Raw genomic sequence first — 26640 nt, 5'->3', positions numbered from 1 at the left:
CTGGCAAACTTCAGACGGGCCTGGACATGCACTGGCTTCAGCAGCGGAACACGTCTGGCACTGCGGGATTTGATTCCCTGCCGTTGTAGTGTGTTACTGATGGTGACCTTTGTTACTTTGGTCCCAGCTCTCTGCAGGTCATTCACCAGGTCCCCCCGTGTGGTTCTGGGATCTTTGCTCACCGTTCTCATGATCATTTTGACCCCACGGGATGAGATCTTGCGTGGAGCCCCAGATCGAGGGAGATTATCAGTGGTCTTGTATGTCTTCCATTTTCTGATGATTGCTCCCACAGTTGATTTTTTCACACCAAGCTGCTTGCCTATTGTAGATTCACTCTTCCCAGTCTGGTGCAGGTCTACAATACTTTTCCTGGTGTCCTTCGAAAGCTCTTTGGTCTTGGCCATGGCGGAGTTTGGAGTCTGACTGTTTGAGGCTGTGGACAGGTGTCTTTTATACAGATGATGAGTTCAAACAGGTGCCATTCATACAGGTAACGAGTGGGGGACAGAAAAGCTTCTTACAGAAGACGTTACAGGTCTGTGAGAGCCAGAGATTTTCCTTGTTTGAGGTGACCAAATACTTATTTTCCACCCTGATTTACGAATAAATTCTTTACAAATCCTACCATGTGAATTCATGGATTTTTTTTTTCACATTCTGTCTCTCACAGTTGAAGTGTACCTCTGGTGCAAATTACTGACCTCTGTCATCATTTTAAGTGGGGGAACTTGCACAATCGGTGGCTGACTAAATACTTTTTTGCCCCACTGTACTAGAAAACAGAAACAGAAACGTCTTTCTGAATTGATACACCTTATTTCGCAATTGGATGAGCAACACTCTACAACCCCCTCTCCAGTTTTGTATAAACAAAGACTAACGTTACAAACTGAATTTAATTTAATCTCAACCCAGCTGTCAGTCTATGATTCTTAAATCTAGAGGAAGATGGTATGAACACGGAGAAAAAGCATCTAAAATTTTAGCACATCAGCTTCGTAAATCAGAAGCAACTCGTATAATCCCTAAAATTAGGACTAAATCTGGACATGTCACCACTACACCACAAAAAAAAAATGAGAGTTTCAAAATATTCTATTCCAGTCTCTATGATTCTGAATCTTTAAACACGCCTGGACTGTTTGAGGCTTTTTTTGATGGAATGACAGTTCCGACTTTAACCTCGGCATTCAGAGGCCAATTGGAGGAGCAAATTACAGTGGAAGAAATTAAATTGGCGATTAGCTCAATGCAGAATGGCAAACCCCCGGGTCCGGATGGGTATCCGGTTGAATTTTTCAAGACCTTTAAAGTTTATCACCTTTATTACGAGACATGCTCATTGAGTCATTGGTTTCAAAATGTCTTCCCCTAACGCTTCGACAAGCGACCATCTCACTCCTATTGAAGCCAAATAAGGATCCATTAGAGTGTTCATCATATCGTCCTATATCACTCTTAAATGTAGATTTAAAAATACTGTCAAAAACACTTGCTCTCAGGCTAGAGCAATACCTACCATTGTTAATCTCTCCAGATCAGACAGGTTTCGTGAAGGGTAGGCATGGTTTTTTCAACCTGCACAGGTTTTTAAACATATTACACACCAAGTCAACTACAACCCCTGAAATTGCCTTATTACTCGATGCTGAGAAGGCATTTGACCGGGTGGAGTGGGATTATCTGTTTTATACTCTACATAAATTTGGATTCGGCCCTAATTTCATTTCATGGATTCAGTTACTTTACTCCTCACCTATGTCACGTGTTAGAACAAATTCGTTATTCTCTTCTTATTTCCCACTTCTCCGTGGTACGAGACAAGGTTGTCCCCTATCCCCTCTTCTTTTTGCATTATCAATTGAACCACTGGCGATTAAACTGCGAGCTGACAGTTGCATTAAGGGCATCTTCAGACGTGACCAGGAGCACAAAATATCCTTATATGCTGACGACCTCCTGCTGTATATGTCAGAGCCTTTATGCTCTCTTCCCCGTGCTCTTGCCATTTTTGAATGTTTTGGTAATATTTCAGGTTACAAGTTGAATCTGCATAAAAGTGAACTTCTCTGTGTCAACTCTATAGCCAGAAAGATTTCATTTTCAGGTTTTCAATTTAGCGTTAAATCAGGGTATGTGACCTATCTGGGGGTTAAGGTTACCCACTCATACAAAGATCTTTATGAAAGAAACTTTGTCGCGCTGCTTAAAAATACTGAGACAGATCTTCAGAGATGGAACAATTTACCACTGTCATTAATTGGCCGCATCAATTCTATCAAAATGAACATACTACCCAAGTTCCTTTACTTATTTCAATGTATCCCATGCTACTTACCCAATAAGTATTTTATAACACTGAATAAGCATATCTCTGCATTTATTTGGAATGGCAAAAGTCCACGAATTCGTAAAGATTTCATGCAGAGGACTAGGCCAATGGGTGGATTAGCCTTGCCAAACTTTCAGTCTTATTATTGGGCAGCAAATATTCGTAATATGCTGTACTGGATGAGTAATGTTACTACAGAGACTCCAGCTTGGCTCCAAATTGAGTCATCCAATTGTGGCGAAGTTTGCCTATCAGCTTTGAGTTCAGCTCTCCCATTAGAACTATACACCTATAAACGTAACCCTTTGTTGTATGACTCGCTCAGAATCTGGGTGCAATGTAGGAAAAGGTTGGGGTTACACTTAATGTCAATTAAAGCACCTATCTGCTCAAACCATATGTTCCCACCCTCCATGATGGACTCTGCCTTTAAAATATGGGAAAGTAATGGCCTTAGAAATATCAAAGACCTTTTTGTAGATGGGATTTTTGCCTCATTCACGCAGCTCCTGAAGCAGTTTAATGTTCCTCGGCAACATTTTTTCCGCTATTTACAAATTCGTCACTTTGTAACGAGTCGATTTCCTTCATTTCCGGAACTACCTGAGGAAACTTCTTTGGATAAAATTATTAATATAAACGTTCATAAGAGAGGGGCGATTAAAGAAATCTATGCTATACTATTAGATCTTCAATCTCCTTCTCTCTCCATCCTTAAAGCACAGTGGGAGAAAGACCTTGGGATGACTATAACAGATGAGCTCTGGCAATCTTTTCTCCAGAGGGTACACTCTTCGATATGTGCCAGGCATGGGCTCCTTCAATTCAAGGTCCTACACCGATTACATATCTCCAAGGAAAAGTTAGCCAAGTTCTATCCAGGAGCTGACCCTCTGTGTAACAGATGTAAAGCAGAAACAGGTTCGCTCCTTCATACCTTTTGGACATGCCCCAATCTTCATATCTATTGGGTGTCTATATTTAACACTCTGTCAGAGATGTATAACGTTAAATATGAGCCTTCTGCTCTAACGGCTATCTTTGGGGTGATACCTCAAGACATCACTTCGAATTCTATTGCCTTTGCTTCACTTATCGCAAGGCGCCTTATACTTTTAAGATGGAAGCAGGAAGCTCCTCCCACACATGAACAGTGGCTTGCGGAGCTCATGAGGTTTTTACATTTAGAAAAGATGAGATATACATTGGCAGGTTCAACCACCAAATTTCTTAAGGCGTGGCAGCCATTCCTGATGTACATGGAAACATTTAAAATGACCACCTTATCATGACCGGATGCCATATCTCTATATCACTATCATAGTTAACTGTACACTGAATGTCCCTTATACATTTTATTTTTCTATTTGTTTGTTGTTGTTTGTTTTTCGTTGTTTTGTAGGGGTTTCTTTGGTTTGTTTGTTTTTTCCTTCTCTATTTCTGTTATCTTTTGGGGTATTGTAAATACTGAACAGCAAACTACTGTATGTTCAATGTTTTGTTGTTAACATGCTGCTGTGACTGAAAATAAAATTTATTAAAAAAAAACTGTCTAAATTCTTCCATCTGTAATAAAATGATCAGCGCTGCTGCTTTACCAGGTGTAACTATGAAGTTTAACATCCATGGAAACAGGATTTATTACATTTAACAGAGTTAGAAGTTAGCAGGAAGTTGGCTCACTAGCTTCCACCTAAACATGCTGCATTCTCTATGCTGTTTAATTATTCATTTCAATAAAGAGCTTTCATTTCTTAGCCTGTTCATCCCAAGCAGACATAGTGGAGGACTATTAGCACAATGTAGCATATCACATCAGGAGAGTTTCCATTTGTTTCCTCATTTAAAAAGAACAAGGGGGCCACACTTACAGATGTTGCACAGATGACAAATTTCTTGTAAGAAAGCTGTCAGTTTCCATACTCCAGTCCCTGTAAACTGTGTAATGGAGTGGAGCTGAAGGCTTACTCGGAGTCTCTTTTGATGAATCCTTTCTTTCCTCTTGCATTCCTTGGATAGAAGAGTAACTCAGGTGAGCAGCTGTGTTCTCTGAAGTCAAATAATAAAACCAGATGTGTTGGGAGCAGCGGGTGAATGTGCCTTCTTTCTCTCTAATTTCCTCAGGTTGGCAATGAAACCGTATTGTCTACCACCATCATGTAACGGCTCGTGCACTGAGACCTATCTGCAGGGCGACTTCTCCTCTTCAGCACAGTTCTTTGTGTGTGTTGGTGTGTTTGCCTTCCTTTATTGCACCGCCACACTCATAGTCTACCTGGGCTACCGGAGCGTCTACCTGCAGACCAGCCGTGGTCCCGTCATAGTGAGTACACGTTTTGTAGAGCAGTGAGCATGTGGGTGCTACAGACGGAAGGTTTACTGCATGGTAACAAGACGACCAGTGTTACTGGCTTCATCTTGGAGTGGGTTTAATGGCTGATGGGTGTAAGCATCGGAGAAAGCTTTGTCCTCCTCTATGCTGCTTAAGTAAAAATGTTCACATCCTATAATCTGCAAATGTAACTCCACATCAGTGTGTCATTGAAAACTATACATGCATACATTGGTGAGCATTTGTGTTTGATAGGACCTGCTGCTGACCGCTGCCTTTGCCTTCCTCTGGCTCGTGTCCTCCTCGGCCTGGGGCAAAGGCCTGACCGACGTTAAATATGCCACTGACCCCAACCGCCTGGTGCAGTTGTGTACCAGCTGTAAAGCAGGAGAGTTTCCTTCCATGGGCAGGCTCAACGCCTCTGTGGTAAGTGTTGCTTACAAAGGCTTACATCGATGATATCAGTGATAGGGCTACGTTTACGGCAAACATGTAAAAAGCATGTTCTTGTAAGAATATGAAGCAAAAATAAGTCTGTTTTTGTACGTGAGGCTTTGCTCAACTGATGCTGATGTCGAAACATGTGCAACAAGCTGTTTGTTAAATAACTCGTTGCTGGTGCAGTAGGATGCATCGTGTACTGAATAACTGTAAGTCCTGTCCACAGGTCATGAACTCGTTCTCAACAGTCACAAATGTAACTCAACATAGCTCGTATTTTTCTACAAATATGCAGGTGCTTGTTTGTGTTATTGAACACGATGTTAGTTTTAGAAAAAAATGGTACTGAACAAAGACGAGCTTCAGATTGTGACTCTTACAGTACCATAGATCTGTGGAACAACAAACTCTCACAGTTTTTCCGGTTTGAATTTTGTAAGGCGCTCTGAGTAGGAGGCCATTCAGACCTTTAGATGGTTTGTTACAGCCTAGTGGACCAGGTCCAGTCACTGATGCTTCTTATAATTCATGTAACGTTTATACACAGGAAGAATGAACCAACAGAAAACACAATGAAGCAAGAAACTCTGGGTAGGCAGGTGTTACACAAAGATAAGGGAATGAAACCAGACGTGCACGCGGGCTGTGCAAACAGGCCAGGTTAGTTTAGCTGGATGTTCCTAGCAAACTGTTTGAAAAACCACTCAAAAATGCACATTTATCACATAGGGGAGAGACTTTACCAAAGGTTTCATTGAGTTTTGTCTTCGAGTAATGGAGTCTATGCAGAGCCTTAAACTGAATGAGCCCATACCTGGAGAGGCTCAGCACTGGCTCAGGCCCCTGTGGGAGGGGCTGCATTAACCAGCACAGTCTTTGACAAACTGGGAGATCAGATGTTTAGATTTTGGTTGCTTCAAAAAATAGAATAGAAATGGAAACTATGATTTTTAGGTTCAGCGTTAAGATCAGGGATGCACCCCCACATAAAATGTCTAATTCGATGATAACAAAAATGCGTCGGACGACAGCTCAGAGGACCCAGCTTTCTTAGAGTCCCAGGGTGGGGTGCTTGAAGCTGCTCCACCCGGGGACTCTGTCGTCCTACTGGTAGACTTCAACACTCATGTGGGCAACGACAGTTAGACCTTTAGGGTGAGACTGGGAGGAACGGCCAGCCTGACCTGAACCAGGGCGGTGTTCTGTTACTGGACTAGTGTGCAAAGCGCAGTTTGTCCATAACAAACACCATGTTTGACCGTAAGGCGGTCCCTAAGTGCACACGGCTCCAGGACACCCCAGATTTATACGTTCTGGACACTGGAGTGCAGAGAGGGGCTGAGCTGTCAGCTGATGACCAGCTGCTGATGAGTTAGATCAGGTGGTGGGGCAGGACGCCGCACAGAGCCGGCGTATAGTGAGGGTGGGTCGAATGGGTTCGTACTTATTTACGTGCTGTAACTGGTTCACATTGAGTACATTAATTAAAATCAAATTTAGACTGAAATAAAGTCATTTGATTATATTAATATGGCACAATGTTTAGTTAGCTTTGCACAAACACAGCTGGTAGAAATATCCTCAAAATGTAAATAAATGTAGTCCTGGAACTTTTACCATGGCCACAGAGTTCCTGTAGGTGTACTGTGTGGTTGCCCCAGCATCTTTGTACATGCCAAAAGTATTCAACCATCTCTTTCCAGATCATTGGATGAAGGTGTTGCACCTTCAACCACGTTGTATTAAAACGTGGCCTGATTCTTGCAGCATGCAGTCTTCAAACAGGTGAAGAGATGGCTCGCTCTCAGGAGTGTATGATACGATGCCACCTGTGCAACAAATCCAGCTGTGAATATTCCCTGCTACCGTCAGCTGTTAGTGGTATTATAATAAAGTGGACGCGATTGGTTCCCAATCAGCTTAGCCACAAAGCGGTAGGTCAGGTAAAATCACAGTGCAGGGTCAGCAGATGCCACCGAGCTTCATGTGGCCTGCAGACTAGCTCGAGATCAGTGTATAGAGAGCTTAATGGAATGGGTTTGGCAGTCATGGCTGAGCAGCTGCACCCTAGTCTTACATAACCAAATGCAATGCAAAGTGTTGGATGCAGTGGTGTAAAGCATGTCACCACCAGACTTTAGAGCAGTGGAGACGTGTTCTCTGGAGCTACAAGTCACATTTGTCCATCCGGCAGTCCAATGGATGAGCCTGGGTTTGGTGGCAAGTGTTTGGTAGACGTGTGAAGAATAATGCTTCAGCATACCCAGACACTTTGGAGAATTCCATGTTCCCAACACTGTGGGAAAACGTTGGGTTATCATCCTGTTCCAACCTGACTGCACACTAGTGCACAAAGCAAGGTGTCTAAAGCTGAGCGAGCTTAATGTGAGAGAGCCTGACCTCAGTGCTGATGACCTTTGGGATGAGTTTGAGCCGACATCACTGTCTGACCTCACGAGTGCACTTCTGGAAGAATTGTCCAAATTTCCCATGAACATGTTGGTAAACCTCGTGCACAGCCTTCCCAGAAGAGCTGCAGATGGTGGGCCGATACCATAGTCAACCTGTGGATTAAAGATGCACATGCATGTGAAAGCAGACAAGCAAATATTCTTGGCAGTTATATCGTGAAGTGTTGGAAGCACCGCTGTCACCAGCTCATTGCACTGACCTCTAGCAGGCCTGTCAAACTTGTACAAAGGTATAACTCCCTATGTCAGTTAGTAATGGCCCGTCAGCATGTGGGAGCCCACTCTAGCCCTGCTGAGAATCCATGCAGGCAGGGGCGGGACTTTGTTTTGATGGGCACACTGTGCAGCCAATCAGCATGTATGTGCATGTAGCACAGAGCCATGGCTCAGTGTCTGAACGTGCTGTTGTATTTCTGAACCACAAACAAGCAGAAACTTTGCACCTTTAGCTGTGTTCATGTGTTCTACAGCTTGTTTACTGATGAAGCCGTCTCTTATTCATACTCCACAAAGTCATGAAACACTGAAACGTTTCCTTTGCACTACAGAAAGGAGCGTTTTGCTTACAGTTTCATCTTCACACTGACAGAAAGTGTGCTGTGTGTGGCCCACCGTGTAAAATGACCTGTTGGGATGTGTTGTGCTTCACACGGACTCTGCCTTCACCAACTAGATGCTCATTGTCAGGGAGATCTGACTGACTGATGCATGTGGATGACAGAAATATAAAGCAGGCTTGTGTTAGAGACACGCAGAGCTGCGATCCTTGTGAAGAAGGCTGCCACCAAAGCTAGCTTTATTCTCAGCATACCTAACGTCTATAATCTTGTCTTTATGTTAGAATTGTACTGATAGCACAGGTCTGCAGCCAAAAACCAAGCTTTTTGACTGGTCTCTCATAGACTTGTACTGAAACCGGGAAAAAATTGCATGTGGTCAGATAGATTAGATTTTTCCTAACAGCCGCCCTCTGCTTTCATTCCTGCTTTGCACACTCTTGGCTCTCTCTCCATGAGCTTCATGAGGTCGTCACCTGAAGTGGTTTCCAACAGTCTGGAAGGAGTTCAGAGATGCTGAGCACCTGTTGGATCCATCTCATCCCAAACCATCTCAGTGGGTGGAGGCCAGGCCTCCATCACTCTCCTTCTTGGTCAAACAGCCCTCACACAGCCTGCATGTGTGTTTGGGGTCATTGTGCTGTCCTGGCATGTGGCTGCAGGATGCTGTGGTAGCCATGCTGGGTCAGTCTGCCTTCAGCTTGGAATAAATCCCCAACAGTGTCCCCAGCAACACCCCCACACCTCACACCTGGTCCTCCATGCTCCACAGTGGGAACCAGGGCTGTGCGATATGACCAAAGTCTCATATCCCGATATCAGACATCCATCGTCCGGTAACGATATAAATCACAAACATGTAACATTTTCTGTAAAGGCTGTGAATCTCGGGCAGCTCGACCTGCGTGAAGTGTTTCCAGCTGTGCGTCGTGTAGCTGAGTCGAGTGTTTTAACGATGCATGAAACGACACATGTTTAGACACAAGTTGTAACGGCGCCGTTTTCTTTGTGAGTATTTATTACACGGCGTGCTGCGTGCCTGTTCTAACGTTTGAGTCTGAGCTTTATTTTTAGCACCTGGCGTCTTTTTTACTTCTCATCCATAAACTCTCTGCATCTTTTATGTGATTCAGTTTATTTTGAAAAGTCTCAACAGGATCTTAAACTTTATTGTGAAAGGTTTATGTGGAACATAAACAAGCGGACACGTGATGCTGTTACTGTCGTTGTTGCTAACAACAACACATAAAAACAGGCGCTTGTCGTCCGTAGTGTGGTTGTATTAAATCTAAGACAGAGAGACCTTTAATAAAGCCGCTACAGTGACCATCAGAACATGAAAACAGCTGGAAACAGTTTATTTTGCAACAGCACCAAACAAACGATAGCGTAAATGAAACGATGGATGTTTATATCGTTATATCGAACAGCCCTAGTGGGAACCATGCATGTAGAGACCATCGTGCACCTTTTCTGCACAAAGACACGGCGCGTAGAACCAAAGATCTCAGCTGTGGACTCATCAGACCAAAGCACAGATGGTCTAATGTCCACTGCTTGTGTTTCTTGGCCCAAACAAATCTCTGCTCTTTGCTTGTCCTCAGTCGTGGTCTCTCAGCAGCTGTCTGACCGTAAAGGCCTGATTCACAGTCTGCTCTGAACATGCAGAGATGTGTCTGCTGCTGGAGCTCTGTGAGGCATCCATCTGGGCTCTGATCTGAGCTGCTGCTAACTTGGCTGTCCTCAGCAGCAGAGGGACTCTGGGTCTTCCTGTCCTGGGGCGTCCTCGTGTGGGACAGTCTCATCGTGGTGCTTCATGGTTTCTGCGACTGCACTCGGGGACACATTCCAAGTTTTAGCAGTTTTACAGCCTGACTGACCTTCAGTTCTTACAGTAATGCTGCTGTTTCTCTTTACTCAGCTGATTGGTTGTTGCCATAATATGAACTCTAACAGCTGTCAAACAGAGCTGTCAGCTGTGCACCAACCTGACTGCTGCACAACACAACTGATGGTCCCAACTCCATTACGAAGGCAACAAATGAGCCCTGACAGGCTCACCTGTGAGGTGAAACCATGTCAGGTGACGACATCACGAAGCCCACTGAGCAGGCCGAGGGTTTGCAAAAAATAAAGAAAAGGCGTGAGACCATGGAAGCTCTTTCAGAGAGCAGCGAGACTGACACATTTACAACAGAACAGTGGGAAAGTTGTTCTCCAGCTTTGAGCGGTCGATACAAGGCTGACATACTTCAGGGCTTCATCTGTCACTGAACAGTCAACAGCTCCAAGCATCACTGTGTCGAGTAATGAGATCAAAACGTCCAGACAACAACAGCACAAAGGAAGCGCTCACTGGTTTCCTTCTTACACATGTTAATGTAGCTGCACGCAGTATTTGCTTGTTTGCTTTTAAAGAAAGTTGTGTTTACATGACATCAAATATTTTAAGGAAGAAATGTCCTTGAATTGAAAAATAAGTTACAATCCCATGAAAACTAAATCAAATGGAAAGCAGGTGCTACAAGCCGGTCCTCTGCTTCGTGTCAGGCTTTCGCACAGAAAAAGGATTGCCCCCTTCATCCGTCCTTTGTTTGTCACACAGATTTGTTACACAAACATGACGCCGCACATGTAAGAAGCAGTTTCCATTTACTGCACTGAGAAATCAGTGAAGGAGACACAACATGCCGTCAGTGGCGTTCCACAGCCGTGAACTTTGTTAGGTCTTGTGTTTCTGTCAGTGTGTGACCCTCAGACTCGCCTCATCACTGCAGCAGCCAGTCAGTCTTTGTTCTTCAGCAGGCTGCCGGTCAGTTCACCTGCATCCATGTCATGTTGGGGCGACTGTAGCCCCGGATAGAGCGAGTTGTCCTCGGCTCCTCCAGCCTGCGAGCCTAACCTGTTGCTCCGCGATGCTTCCTCGTGGCTGCAGTGTTAATGTGAGAAACATGTGCTGGTGTGAACGGATGAATGGGTGTTCAGCTAGAGTAGAAACGTGCTGCATAACAGATCCTTTAACTTTACGATCGTAGCTCAAGAGTTGGGAGTTCGTCCTGTAATCGAAGGTTGCCGGTTCGAGCCCCGGCTCGGACAGTCTCGGTCGTTGTGTCCTTGGGCGAGACGCTTCACCCGTTGCCTACTGGTGGTGGTCAGAGGGCCCGGTGGCGCCAGTGTCCGGCAGCCTCGCCTCTGTCAGTGCGCCCCAGGGTGGCTACACTGTAGCTGCCATCACCAGTGTGTGAATGTGTGTGTGAATGGGTGGATGACAGGTTGATTAAAGTGCTTTGGGGTCCTTAGGGACTAGTAAAGTGCTGTACAAATACAGGCCATTTACCATTTACTGTAGATTTTTCTGTTTAAAAAAAGGCAGCTGGTCTTCACGTTGAAGCTTCTGGAACAGACCACCAGCTACAGCCTCTTACGGCACTTCCAGTAAAAGGTGCTGCTGTTTTGGACACTAGAGAAACTCGTGCTGCATCCACTGTGTCTGTGGCTCCACATTAAACACAAGCTGAGCACTACAGAGTCGTGGCCCAAGCCATCCAGGATGTTTTTAAGATGACAGAGTTACTGGATTGATGAGGTTACACAGCTGTTTGTACCCTTGAGTACCTGCTTAAACCTGTGGCAGGAGAAACAGACTGTCCCATGGTGGGATGGTGTTTCAGGCTGATATCCAGACACCTGAATGGATCCCAGTGCTGTGCTGTCTCTGTGTATCCAGCCTTGGAAGAGCCTGAGGCTCAGAGCTCATTCTGTCTGACACCAGGGGTCCTCCAGCTGTTTAAAGAAGACCACAGCATGCTGCTGCTGCTGTTAATAATGACATCCTCATTGCCCAGTTTACGGCTCAGTGCTCCTTTGAGCTCACCTGAGAGTTCATTAACCTGTCGTGAGGGACTGATGCAGGTTCTCAGGATCTCCAGGGACCTCTGACTTTCTTTCATAGTGACTGAATGAACAGCTGTGCACACGGTCCTCACTACCTCGTTCAGTTTGATATCTACGGTGGCCCCTAGAGACAAAGCATGTACAAACTCCAAAACACAACGGAAGTGCTCCAGGACTCTAGGGGCAGTGTTGAGCTCGATTTGCAAAATAAACGGCAAGTTGGTTGCAAACACATGGGCTGTGTGGGACGGTCTAGCAACCGTGATACTAACCGCTGGAAACGTGTCATACAACTGTGGTTGACATTAATGAAGGAGAACAGATTTTGTTCATTTGTTTGTTTCTACACGAGCTCTGTGTGATTAGTTATCTGAGGCTGAGACCACAGGACTGTGAACATGAGTGTTGGGCTTCATTTCTGTGCTGAACACTCATTTAAGATTAGCTGATGTTGTTCATGAGACTAAAGTCATCTCACTGTGGTAATGTAAATATAATATGGACAATATTATAGTTATTAACATTGTTAGCTATTACAGCAGTGAGCTAGAACTCTGTGTCAAACACTGAGCTTCAGTAAAGACTCAAGTTGCAGTTATTTATATTTCCTGTCACCTTAAATCTTCACTCAAGTATCTGTGACAGTGTATATACAGATGTGTTATATATAAGAGACAAATATTGTTCTTTTAATATGTTGGTACTAAATTTGGCTCAGTGCTTACATATATGTGTAAAAAGCAAATGTAGGAGCTGTGATAACTGTGTCTGATAGAATGAAGAGTAGACTGATATATGAAATATTCCTTTATTGGGTGAGAAAATCAGACCATGTCATAACTGCTGTAAGTCACACAGAATAGATATCAGAGCCTTAAACAGGCTGACGTCTGCTAAATGGGTCAAACTGGGCAGAAAGTCTACAAACACATAACATCCTTATAGAATATGATGTAACACTATAGATCAACTTAGCTCAGAATATATAAAGCATATAAACAGTTACAGCAACATGATGCAACAAACACAGCAGCTACTGATCCAAAATACTCAAAGCTTCATAGAACTGAAACCAACATTTATTTTAGCTCCATTCTGCTGCTGATACAGACTTTAGGTTTCTGAACATTAAACTTGTTGCTGCCTTTCATAGTGTGTAACTTGAAGGCCCTGAGTACTTTCTCCCACACTGGAAACACTGGGATGATAACATTATTTGAACACTACCTAATAAGACTGATTCAGCACAGACAGTTATGTTAAACTTTCCTAGCAGTCCTTCACAAACAGGGAACAGTCTGTCTATTCTCTCCATCTGTCAGCTGCTGCTGGCTCTTCCTCCTCCTCTTCCTCACACACTGCTGAGTTTGTCCTGGTGGATCATCAGGGCTGCAAAGCCTCACAGATGATGTGCAGCAGTGGGTCCCTCAGTCTGTCCTCACTCTGGACACTTGCAGTCGTCACACATGGAAATCAAATGTGTGATAAGCTGCAGGATTCAAACACAAGTGTAACTTATAAACACATGTTCATACTTTTATTCCACAATCAGAGAGAAAGAAACAGAGAGAGAGTGCAGGACAGACAGGTGACAGTCTCAGGTGTACACACTGCTACACAACAGCACCAGAGAAGCAGGATTTAGTGTTTGTGTTATTACGAGTGTAAACAAGAAGAGTTCCAGATGGTGCAGTGGACACATGTGTGACTGCTGTGATTAAAGCATCTTTCTTTCAGCTTAACGAGTGAACCGTCAGCTCGTTCAAACACACGTTAAAGTCCGTTTGGCTCGACACCACCGAACAGAGGCAGCAATATAACACAGCTCACATTAACAGTGCAGTGAATCCTGCTTGTGCCGTGATGTTCAGGACTGCAAACCGAGCAGCATCACTGACTTTCAGCTTGTTGTGTTTGTGGATATATGACTGACTTTAATTATCCATAAATCATCAGAGTCTCTGTCAGATTAAGGTCGACTATTGAACGGCGTATATTTAAAAGTAAAGGCTTTAAAACCAAGTTAATGCTGAAAGTACAAACATCACTAATGTCACATAACTTTGCTGACATGTGGCCAACAGTCATGTTTTAATGTTCTTCATTATTAAACATTTGCACATAAATAAGTGACGTCATATTCAGTACTTACTTCTGAAAGTTCACTCTTCGGCCGCTCCGCTTCCACTGTTTTTTTTGTGGGTTTTTTTCCCGCAAAATTATCCACACCCACCGCCGCACTATGAAGTCTGGGATACAGTGGGGCAAAAAAGTATTTAGTCAGCCACCGATTGTGCAAGTTCCCCCACTTAAAATGATGACAGAGGTCAGTAATTTGCACCAGAGGTACACTTCAACTGTGAGAGACAGAATGTGAAAAAAAAATCCATGAATTCACATGGTAGGATTTGTAAAGAATTTATTGGTAAATCAGGGTGGAAAATAAGTATTTGGTCACCTCAAACAAGGAAAATCTCTGGCTCACACAGACCTGTAACGTCTTCTGTAAGAAGCTTTTCTGTCCCCCACTCGTTACCTGTATGAATGGCACCTGTTTGAACTCATCATCTGTATAAAAGACACCTGTCCACAGCCTCAAACAGTCAGACTCCAAACTCCGCCATGGCCAAGACCAAAGAGCTTTCGAAGGACACCAGGAAAAGTATTGTAGACCTGCACCAGACTGGGAAGAGTGAATCTACAATAGGCAAGCAGCTTGGTGTGAAAAAATCAACTGTGGGAGCAATCATCAGAAAATGGAAGACATACAAGACCACTGATAATCTCCCTCGATCTGGGGCTCCACGCAAGATCTCATCCCGTGGGGTCAAAATGATCATGAGAACGGTGAGCAAAGATCCCAGAACCACACGGGGGGACCTGGTGAATGACCTGCAGAGAGCTGGGACCAAAGTAACAAAGGTCACCATCAGTAACACACTACAACGGCAGGGAATCAAATCCCGCAGTGCCAGACGTGTTCCGCTGCTGAAGCCAGTGCATGTCCAGGCCCGTCTGAAGTTTGCCAGAGAGCACATGGATGATACAGCAGAGGATTGGGAGAATGTCATGTGGTCAGATGAAACCAAAGTAGAACTTTTTGGTATAAACTCAACTCGTCGTGTTTGGAGGACGAAGAATACTGAGTTGCATCCCAAGAACACCATACCTACTGTGAAGCATGGGGGTGGAAACATCATGCTATGGGGCTGTTTTTCTGCCAAGGGGACAGGACGACTGATCCGTGTTAAGGACAGAATGAATGGGGCCACGTATCGTGAGATTTTGAGCCAAAACCTCCTTCCATCAGTGAGAACTTTGAAGATGAAACGAGGCTGGGTCTTCCAACATGACAATGATCCAAAACACACCGCCCGGGCAACAAAGGAGTGGCTCCGTAAGAAGCATTTGAAAGTCCTGGAGTGGCCTAGCCAGTCTCCAGACCTCAACCCCATAGAAAATCTGTGGCGGGAGTTGAAAGTCCGTGTTGCTCGGCGACAGCCCCAAAACATCACTGCTCTCGAGAAGATCTGCATGGAGGAATGGGCCAAAATACCTGCTACTGTGTGTGCAAACCTGGTAAAGACCTATAGTAAACGTTTGACCTCTGTTATTGCCAACAAAGGTTATGTTACAAAGTATTGAGTTGTATTTTTGTTATTGACCAAATACTTATTTTCCACCTTGATTTACGAATAAATTCTTTACAAATCCTACCATGTGGATTCATGGATTTTTTTTTTTTCACATTCTGTCTCTCACAGTTGAAATCAAATCACTTTTATTGCCACATCACATGTGCAGGTACATTGGTACAGCACATGTGAGTGAAATTCTTGTGTGCGAGCTTCACAAGCAACAGAGTTGTGCAAATACAATAATGTAAACAAGCAAAATACAAGAATGGCTACATCTGAAACTAATAAATATATGTACAATATATAATAGTATATGCATTTCTGGATGTGTATACTAAATATTTTTCTACGTGTGTGCGTGTGTGTGTACACATTTTACAAATTAAATAGAGTAAACAATATATAAAATATATAAAATATACAGAGTGAGACATGTGCAAAACAGTGGCGTTACTGTACAGTATGGAGTGCATAATGTTAAAGTTCCAGTAGTGAAGCTGAGGTGTCTATGACGTGTTCAGCAGTCTGATGGCCTGATGGAAGAAGCTGTCTCTCAGTCTGCTGGTACGGGACCGGATGCTGCAGAACCTCCTTCCTGATGGAAGCAGTCTGAACAGTTTATGGCTGGGGTGACTGGAGTCCTTGATGATCCTCCCCGCTTTCCTCAGGCAGCGCTTCCTGTAGATGTCTTGGAGGGAGGGAAGCTCACCTCCAATTATCCGTTCAGAGCACCGCACTACTCGCTGGAGAGCTTTCCTGGAGAGTTGAAGTGTACCTCTGGTGCAAATTACTGACCTCTGTCATCATTTTAAGTGGGGGAACTTGCACAATCGGTGGCTGACTAAATACTTTTTTGCCCCACTGTATGTTGGGCCATGAAGTCTACACCGACCCATCCTTAAAATTCAGGGAAATGAAGGATGCATTTGAGGGCCGCATTTCGAGCAGCCTTTGAATTGGGACACCCTTCGTCATGTTGCTGTGATGTAATCGACCTTAAAATGTGGCCTTTAAGGCTGCAAACCCTGAATTGGGATACAGCCCAAATCCGGTCATTGGTACTTCCTGGCTTGTGTAGTTACTAGGTAACAAAAGCTCAACACTGCCCCTAGCGTCCTGGAGCACTTCCGTTGTGTTTTGGAGTTTGCACGTGTTTTGTCTCTAGGGGCCACCGTACATATCAACTGTAAGAGCTTGTGGAACAGGGAGTGTTCACCAGTTTCCCAGTGAGCCTAAGCAGTAACACACAGGCAGTCCCAGTGGTGTAATCATGTACAGCGAGAGGAATCTGGTCAAACTGGGTCCATGGTTGTTGTTTTTCAAATGAATGCAAAGGTTCATAAGTGGTGTTTGTGGTGCTTCATCGAGCCCTGCAGAAGGTGAGAGCGTGTAAAGGCAGCAACTTGTTTTTACGTGGCCGGTCATATCAACTTTAATATGTTCAACAATTAACAGCAAACGCACAAACTGTGTGAAGTTCACTCAGAGATGGAAAAGCTCAGACAGATGGGACAGAACAGGAAGAAGAGAGGTTGTGTCTCAGTCCTACACCGGGAAAATCCTCATGTATGTTTGTTTGTTTGTTTGTTTGTTTGGCCCCCAGCTGTAAAAGGCTGATGTCATCAGCGGGTGGGAAAGCATGGCAGCTTGTGACTGAACTAACGAAGCGACGTTTGATGCCGAGGTGAATGTGATAGCTGAGAACAGGAACCATGCACCTGCTAAAGGTCACATCTCTATATGGACTTGTTTCTTTCATAGTGGGAAACATCCAGCAGCCTTTCTGTTATTGAAATACTTTGTGGGATATAAAGCTGACCACAGTAACGCTGTGCTGCTATAGTTGGGTTACATAAAGGCTAGCACAGAATATGGAGACATGATGCTCATGATCCAGCTGCATATCAGCTGCTGTGCTGTTAGCTCAGCCAACCAGGAGAACTCCTGAAGCGTGTTTGCATCTTTGTTTGAATGAAGTTGTGTAAGATCAGTAAACGTCAGAGCAGCAGCAGCAGGGTCAGCTGATCACAGCTGTTCAGGTTTAAATGTAAAGTCAGCTTCAGTCTGTTCACTATCAGTAAAACTGAAACCGCTTGTGTTCCCCTGCACCAGTTTACTATATCAATATAAAGGTTCAGCTGGCTTTGCTGATGGAAACGTCTTCAAACAAGCTGCTTTGGACTTTTTCACTTGTAAAGAAGTATTTCATGTGTTATGTTTAAAACCATTTAAGTACAGTTGGACCTCTGCATAGGCTGCAGCAGAAGTTAACTCCAAACAACGACACGTTCTCTTTAAATATTGTGTGAATGAGTGTGTTGAAGCTGTAGTTACTGAGGCCAGCTCAGTCATCTTTGATTTAAGGTAACAGTTTAGCTCACGGCTCTTTTGAAATGTGGCAGAAATGTTTTTCTGTCTTCTTTTTCTCATGTTTTACATTTGAATGTCATCACTTGTGTTTTCATGTGTTTCTGCAGATTTTTGGCTTTCTGAACCTGATCCTGTGGGCAGGTAACTGCTGGTTCATTTACAAGGAGACTCCGTTCCACAAGGTTCCTGCCCCCCCCACCACCATGCAGGAAGGCAGAGCCCCGGGACCCTAATCATGTAGTTAGGGTTCCCCAGCACAGCCACGCACCCTTAAAGAAAAGCTTGATGTCCCACACTGATGTAGAGAAATCCCCCCAGTGAAACACTGGTCTGTAGCAGCCCCCTCCAGCTTTAGCGTGTCAGGACCCTCAGCTCACATCCACAGGTGGCAGCTCCCAGCAGGGCCCCTCAACATTTGTTCTGGAGATTCAGCACTGCAGCTGCTGTTGCATGCTGCCTGAAACAGTCACACTACAGTCTGCTGTGTTTGTGAAGCCTTGCATCACTGCAGGCTGGTTACACACTGACTCCAGGAGCTTTTCAGGACACTGTGTTTGTCTCATTGCAGTACTATTACACTACACTGTACTTTAAATGTCTCCATGTAACACTAGTAACATTATTTATGTTTGGCTCTGATGTAATTACAGCGCACTGATTACTGTTTGTGTTGTTGATGCTGAATTTGTGTTGATGCCAAAGGAGAAAAAGCCGTGACTGAAATATGTTCTGTCTCCTTCATTCGTATCACTGGGGTGAGCTCGTATTAGTGCAACACTGGCACACACATCGAATGAACTGATTTCATCCTCTCAGTGTGGAGAGAGTAAACAGCTAACAGATCCTCTGCTTATTGAAGAGTTTCAGTCAGGTTTCAGAGCTCAGCACAGAAACGGCTTCAGTGAAGGTTACAGACGATCTTCTCTGACAGTGGACTCATCTCTGTGCTTGTCCTGCTCCACCTCAGTGCAGCGTTCCATGCTGTCCACCATAATATCCTATTAGAGCGATTACAGCATGAATTAAGTGTGGCAGTTTCATTTATTCCTGACGATGGGAGTCACACGCTGAGCTGCACTGCTGGGACCACTTCCTTTCTCCTGTGGCAGCATCAGCTCACTCAGAGACATCCATTCATTCTTCTTCTTCTTCTTCTTATCGGGGTCGTGGAGGGTGGAGCCTCTGAGCTACCACAGGGCGAGAGGCCCATGGACTGATTGCAAATATGATGCAGGGTTAACACACAGAGACAGCCTAACTCCACCTGACTGTGGAGGGAAGGCGGAGTACCTGGTAATAACCCACACAAACACAGTGAGAACATGAAGTCCACACACACTGGTGGGTGGTGGAGTCGAGCTGGAACAGTGCTGAGCGTTCGAAGGCGTAGCGTGCGGTTTCATTCCTGTGCAGATGATATTCAGCTTTATGTATCGGTGAGTCAGGTAGACCTGGATGGACTCTAACTTCAGATCAAACGGAGGTTGTTGGAGAAACATGGTACCTGTCAGATGCTCACTCTGGTCCAATCGAGCTGTCATGTGAAAAGGCTGATTCCTCAGCACAGTCCTGTTTGGCACCATGTGAAGCTTGAAACAAGCTCCTTCATCAGCTCAGAGCTGAACTGGCAGCTTCTCTGTACCTCAGCTGCTCTTTGTGTCTGTTTGATCAATAAACATGCTCTCTGCTTCTGGCCATTTGTAAACATAATGAAGAAAACCTAGAATAATGAAGCACACACTCTTTTAATAGGTTGGGAGTGTGCCTGTGCTGTGAGGCCCTGCCTCCCTGTGCTTATGTGCAGGTGCATTATAACTCGTGTTATAATGAAACTCCAGGGCTAGAGTTGCTCATGCACTGCTGAAGCAATAACACATTAGTGTATTTGTTTTTGATTTAGGAGCAGGCAGTACATCCTCGCTGCTTCCATGACTCCCAGTATGTCACAGACTGGTTCACCAAAGATCTGACCCATGATTCACTTCCTTAGACCACTGAATCAGGCACAGAAGCAGCGATGCACCAAATGGAGCCGGGACATCACTGATCACGTGCCCTGCTCGTCTGGACAAACCAGGCCTAGGCGCAGTGTGCAACGACCAGCGCTAGCCTGTAACAGTGTGCATATGAAAGCACTGTAGAGCACTGCTTTGTTCCATTTTTGCAGTGTGTCTAAGGTTAGAAACATCCTGTCTTTCAAATGATTCTTTCACAAACAAAAAGCTTTTTTGTGGCCTCCAGTTGGCTCAGAGGTCGTAGTGTTTGTCAGCAGGTGGATATAAGCGGAGGTACTTCTGCCTGCTTTGGTTACTCACATTTTAGCACATCTTTGCTCTTCCTCTGGTCTGTGCTTCAGTTCAGGGCTTCCTGGTGCTTCATGATGTCGTCTGTTCGTGTCCACGTTTGTATTTCAGGTGTTGACGCCACCTGTAAGTTCTATTAAAAGATCCTCCAAGCAGCCTGTGCTGCTGCAGAAGCTCCACCCTGCTGTCTCAGTAAGAACAGTAAACATCCCCGTATATTACACATGCATATTACAGTGCTAAGTATGTATGCTGGCACTGAGGTGCCCCTCTTATCAAACTGTACTTTATTTCCTCTGCAGAGGATGTGCAGGTAGCGGTGTCACGATCAGCGTTTGCAGTGCATTCAGTGGAGGAGTGGTGCAGCCATGTCCACGGCAGGCATGATCTCCTGTCTCGTTCAGTGGTGCATCATGGGTAATCTCAGTCCCCCACTGAGCGTGCTCCTGTGACTGGCCAGCACGTCATGGAGTGGGTGAGAGCTGTTGTCCAGCATTGTCTTTATCTTGGACAACATCCGCCTCTCAGACACCACCCTAAGTCCAGCTCCGTCCCCACTACGTTACTGGTCTTGTGCATCAGTTCATGCACAGCTGTTAACCTGCTGTCCCAGCATGCAACAGCATAGAAGATGGCACTGGCTACAGCAGACTCATAGAAAATCCTATTGTGGGACAGATGTTAAAAAACCTCAGCCGCCTCTGACAGCAGAGTGAGCCGGTGGATGGAGCCGTGTAAGGGTCTCATCAGTGCCACAGTCAGGGCTTCTTACACTGAGGAGGAGGAGGGAGACAACTCAGCGGTGACTAACTGAACGTCAGGACCAGCTTAAATGGCAGACAGCTGATTGTCAGATTGATTCAGGTGTGTCCAGGAGAATCTGAGCTCCCAGGAGGATCCTGTCTCTGTAAAGTAGGTCACCACAGAGACAGGGGAAACAAAGGGCAGGGACAGAAACGGGGGAGATGCACAGGAGGAGTCATACCATTCCCTGAAGACCACTTTGAACTTCCAGTGTAGACCCTAGAAGGTCCAGAATCTTATTACAGTTGTAGTCTGCCGGCTCTGTGTTATTAGCCTCCTGTGAGTGTTGCAGGAGCGCAGCAGAAGCCGTCTGCGCTGCCAGCCGGACCACCTGCAGTACAGATGGACCCGTGCTGCCACTCACACATTCAAGCTCAAGTGTATTTATACAGCACAACAGGCCATGCTGCACAACGTGCTTGTCAATGTAAAAGGCCACTATAATAAAATGCACAACAATGATGCAGTAAAATATAGAACCTCAATAAAAACAACAACTAAGACTGTTAAAAGCGAAATGTTTGTGTCAACGCGTGCTAAAAGCCAGGCCATAAAAACGCGCCGTTAGTAATGATTTCAAACGTCCGAGTGTTTGTGCAGATCTGATATTAGCAGAGTGTGGGCCTCCCACTCTGTCACCACCATGGTCCCTCCAAGCTGCAAAAATCGAACCTGCAATTAACGTGAATACTTGAACAGCTCTGTCCTGCAGTGTGAGTCAGTGACTGGCTGCTCCAGTATGGGATCAGAACCATGCCACCTTATCCCACAGTCCAGCCAATGATGCCATTCACATTCGTATATACGCAGCCAATCAACGTCGCTGACAGGCTATGACAGCGTCCTCATGCGCCCACACCGGTGTTGTAGCGAGCAAAGCGGCTGATGTGGCGTGAAGCCACGTTAATGACAACGTGTACAACCCAGGGGCGATTCTAGGATCAGAGCTTTGTGGGTGCTGAGCACCCAGAGAGCTGCCCAGCCAGCCAAGATAAACCCGTCTCTGTCAGTCCCTGCGTCCTTAAATGTTGTCCCGAGTTCCCTCTGACTGTCTCCTCAGTGCATTTAAACCCCTGCTCCTCCCTGTCCTCATCGTCTGCTGTCTTCATCTCCGTCATCAGTCATCATAACTTTACCATCTCTGTGCAAGTCTGCAAATTTCTTTATTAAATCATAAGATTCTTAAATTCATCAAGTCTCTCTGTGCCTGGGTCCTCGTCACAAAACATGACATCACTGTTTTGTACATTTGTGACTTTTTTGAAAAGTCTGTAACAAAACCATCAAATCTGATCAAGGTTATTTAAATGCTGCCAAAGAAGAATGGATTGGAATAAATAAATACATATGCTAACCTTCATTACTGGGAGAATAATGAACGATGCTCACAGTGAGTAAGAAGTAAACTGACTGTATTTTTTGGACAGAGATTCACTTTTAATGTGTGTTTAATATAATACAGACACATAAAAATACACTCCAAAAACAGAATAAATTATTACAAAATATTCATTTAAAAAATGGAGCCAACTCTGCCTGTGGTAGCATGTATGAAAACATCTTTACTGCAGATGCTAATTTTGTGTTGTAAGATTTATGGGTTTCATGCTTTCATGGTGGTGCTTGGGAGAGCTTGACCTTTTCTCAGCTGGTCCACACTGTAAGAAGTGTGAGAAACACTGATAAGTGTGTGTGTGCTTTTGGAAAACATTTAAAGCTGCAGTACAGAATCTTTGAAACAAGCTTAAAACACTTTTAGAAACAGAGCATCTGCTTCTCTTTACAGCTGCTCGCTCCACCAGGACAGTCTTTGGCACTGATAGTGTTTCAAATGTGAAGCACGTACTGCAGCAGTCATACAGACAACTGGACGGTCCAAAGGTTGGCCGACCTGTTACTGGCTGAGGTTTCAGTAGAGTTGTGGCTGAACCACATACAAATATATCATTAACTTGAATCTCCCCGATCAATGATAATGTTATGTTGGGATGTTGTTAAAGAGGCTCAAAGTGTTTCAGCCCAGTTTGTTTAGCAGATTCTGTTTAGCAGCTTTAATACAGGGAGGACACAACTTCCAGACTGTGAGTAAAATCAGGTTTTTCTCTTTGTCAGTTTAACAGTTTCTGCCTGTCACTGCTGTCTGTCTGTTAGCTTACCTGCTTCTTCCTCACGTTCCCTCTTTGGACTGACAATCATACACAAATAGATTCAATTAGATGAAAAATTACATTAATATGAAAAAACTACTATTAAGATCACTAATGAAAAGTCCTCTCAGTGTACTTTCAAGCAAAAGGCAAATAACCAAACCACACGAACATCTAATAAAGGATAAATATTGAAACACTGATCCAACATTATTCCTGATTCACAGGTCATTTGATTTTACACTTTCACCTGAATGTGGCTCCTTTTTTTGAAAAACCTTCCTTATATGCACCTGGCTGTCTATCTGTACACACACACACACACACACACACAACAGTTATAAGGTTAATGGGCATCCAGTCAGTCAGTACCCATTCCAAACAGGACAGTGTTGAGTTTTAGAGTTTAAACAGGCTGTATACACTTCAATGGGAGCAACAGGACGGTGCTGATTTCACTGCAGAGCAGGGCGGATTGTAGGGCAGCAAACATCGTCGGGAAACACGTTTCCCACACTGCAGGTTACCTGGTGTCATGTTTTTCAGCTAAAGAGACACATGGCCTGAGAGGATGGAAGTCGCAGACAGAATATCAGAATAGTTGGTGTTGCAGAAGGCGCAGAAGCGAATAACGTCACCGATTTTGCCGCAAAGTTTCTGGAGTAGATAACTTTGACCGCCCTGTTGTTATTGATCGAGAAGAAGCCTTATCCCCAAACCACGCAGCGGGGAACGACCGAGGCCCGATACTATCCGATTGCACTACTTCACAGACAAGGAGAAGATCCTGAGACTGTCTCGTAATAAAGGAAACTTACACTTCGACGGGTCTCCAGTTTATATTTTCCCCGACACAAGTCCTGAGGCTGGGCGGATGCGAGCAACCTTCAATCAACTGAAGCAGAAACTCCGCATCGCTGGCATCCAACACAGCTGTGTTATCCAGCCAGGTGGTTACAGCAAACGGCTCCAGAGACACGAGAAATGTATCCCGTCCAACAAGCTGATCACATCGGAAGGTGAAACTGGATAGGAGGCGCTGGCAGCTGCTCGAGAAAGACGTTACCGGACGGTGACGCTCACTGACTGAGGTGGTAAACTCTTATTCAGGTCAAATATGTTATTATGCTGCTCAGGACATTCTTACATCTTCTTCCTTTCTTTGTTCTGTTTTGAGAGAATGAATAAGATTATAGAAGGAGAATGAATTATGTGTCCGCAGGTAAATTCATAGCTAATATTTAAATGGATTAATATTAAGGTGATTTAAGTTACAAGATGATGTTTATTCTCTTACCAATGTAATCTCTCCTTGTATGTAAACCATCATAACAAGGGTTAAGGTCAATGGCAGAGCCTGAACTACTTTCTTTCCCTTTATTAATTTTATTATTATTGATATTATTATTACTGTGAGTGTGCTTTATCAAACTTTATCAAAATGAAACTGGATATGAATAATATAAATCTTTGGGAGCTGAGTGGTAAGTCAGATGTTCGTGTCTCTGAGCTGAGACTTAAATACTTTGGTTGTATGGAGGCCTCTCTGTGCAGGGAGGAGCAGAGACTGTTTCAGTGTTCTGTTTGGGTTTGTTTGTATTTTGTTTGGAGGCCATTTTATTAAAAAGGAGGGGAAAGGGTTTAATTGGGTTGCAAATCTTTATTTACAAGTTAAATAATGGTTATTGATAATTATTAAAACCTAGTAAATTTTGTGTCATGGCATTGTAAAGGACTCAATGGTGCTGTTAGCGGGGCAACATTCTGGCACACCTTAAAAAGCTGGGGACAGATACAGGATACTTGCAGGAAAGCCGTTTGAGAAACAGGATCATCAGAAGCTACGTGGAGGATGGAGCGCAGGTGTTTCATTCACAGCTAAGAATAGGGTCTGATAAACGTACTATCAGACCCTCGTGGACGTTATATCATAGTTACAGGGAAACTTTATAACAATCAGGTTACACTAGCAAATATTTATGCCCTAATGTTGATGATGCAGGTTTTATTAAATCATTTATATCCTCTTTACCTAATATGGACACCCATAAACTGATGATTTTAATTTCGTTTTGGATCCTACGACAGATGTTTCCAGGGGCGGACTCAAGCTGTGATCGATGTGGCCAGAATTCTGCCTCGTTGTCACATGTTTTGGACATGTCCTAATATCGCCACCTGCTGGTCTAAATGTTTTTAAAAAACAGCTCCCACAGACCCAGTAATGGCACTTTTTGTGGCACCATATCTGCTCCAAGATTTTACACATTGGTCTGGGCAGGTGGGGGGGTTGTTTGTTTTTTTCTCCCCCTCCTTTGTATATACTTATTTAGGTATATGTATGTATAGACACAGATATATGATTGCTTATATAATGGTAATTATACTTTATGTAAAAGGAGAGGAAGGAAGGGAAAACTCTGTCACTGTAAATGAGGCACAATTAAACCCAATATTTAGCTTCATCATTAGGATTTTTATGCGTGACATCTGTTTGTAGACTTATAGAATTGTATGTAATTATACATGTATGTTGTATGTTGAGGTAGGATCAAATGAGTTTACCTTTAAGTCTGTTTGTACCAACCCTTTCTTTGTCTCACTGTTGTTTAAAGTGTATTTTGTTGTTATTTTAGTCATGTTCAAAATAAATCAATCATTCAGTGACAAATCAAATAAATAAAAATAAACAAGGCCTGACTCCTACCTAACTCTTTTAAGCCAGGCACTTCCACCTCCGCTCGCTGCGTCTCAGCCACCATCGCTCTGGCAGACAGAGCGCTAGAGCCAGAGCAGGGGAGAGCTGGAACAAACCATTTTGGAAGGGAGGGGGGGTTATCTATACTTTTGTTGTTAAAGTGTTACGTCTCAAACAAGTACAGCACTGTATGCTTTTTATATTTTTAGTAGTGTGTCACACAAACAGCAAATATTGTAAAAAAAAAAAAAAAAAGAAGTAAGAAATCTTTGGGGGTGCTTTGATTCATTTTGGGGAATCACTGAAGCACCCCCAAAAATGGGCTAAAATCGCCCCTGGTACGACCATTGGAGATGTGAGCAGGACAGACGGAACTTTGTTGTTTGCAAAACTCAGTTACTTTTTTGAAGAAGTAACTATATAATTAATTGCCCAACATTGGTCTTTATATCCTGTATTTGCAGACAGAGTTACAGACCCTCTCCCACAGAGTCAGACTCATAATACAGTCAGAGCTTTATAACAGAAAAAAAAACAAAGTTGTCTTTTCAAAATTGCAGTTGAAGTTATTTTTCCTTCCAACAGTGTTAACATGCTGCACAGGTCATGAACAAGATTTTTGTTTTCATTGTAAGTGGGATAAAGCAGTT

The 26640-nt window shown here is 44.1% G+C and overlaps 1 protein-coding gene across 4 annotated transcripts in view; it reads left to right on the top strand.

Moving 5' to 3' along the window:
• The window catches only part of sypl2a (synaptophysin-like 2a), a 38760-nt gene extending 19999 nt beyond the window's left edge, over positions 1 to 18761 (top strand). For all 4 annotated transcript variants that reach the window (XM_082534107.1, XM_082534109.1, XM_082534108.1 and 1 more), the window contains 3 exons: positions 4460 to 4658; positions 4923 to 5093; positions 18146 to 18761. In XM_082534107.1, the coding sequence (XP_082390233.1) occupies positions 4460 to 4658; positions 4923 to 5093; positions 18146 to 18271 (496 nt within the window). In that variant the 3' untranslated portion in view covers positions 18272 to 18761. The remainder of the gene's footprint in view (positions 1 to 4459; positions 4659 to 4922; positions 5094 to 18145) is intronic.
• The last annotated feature ends 7879 nt before the right edge of the window (positions 18762 to 26640 follow it).

Source organism: Aulonocara stuartgranti, assembly GCF_965226115.1.
Source record: "Aulonocara stuartgranti genome assembly, chromosome: 5".
NCBI classification, from domain to species: Eukaryota; Metazoa; Chordata; class Actinopteri; order Cichliformes; family Cichlidae; genus Aulonocara; species Aulonocara stuartgranti.
The sequence above is the reverse complement of the archived record's forward strand: the minus strand, read 5'-3'. Positions and strand labels throughout refer to the sequence as shown.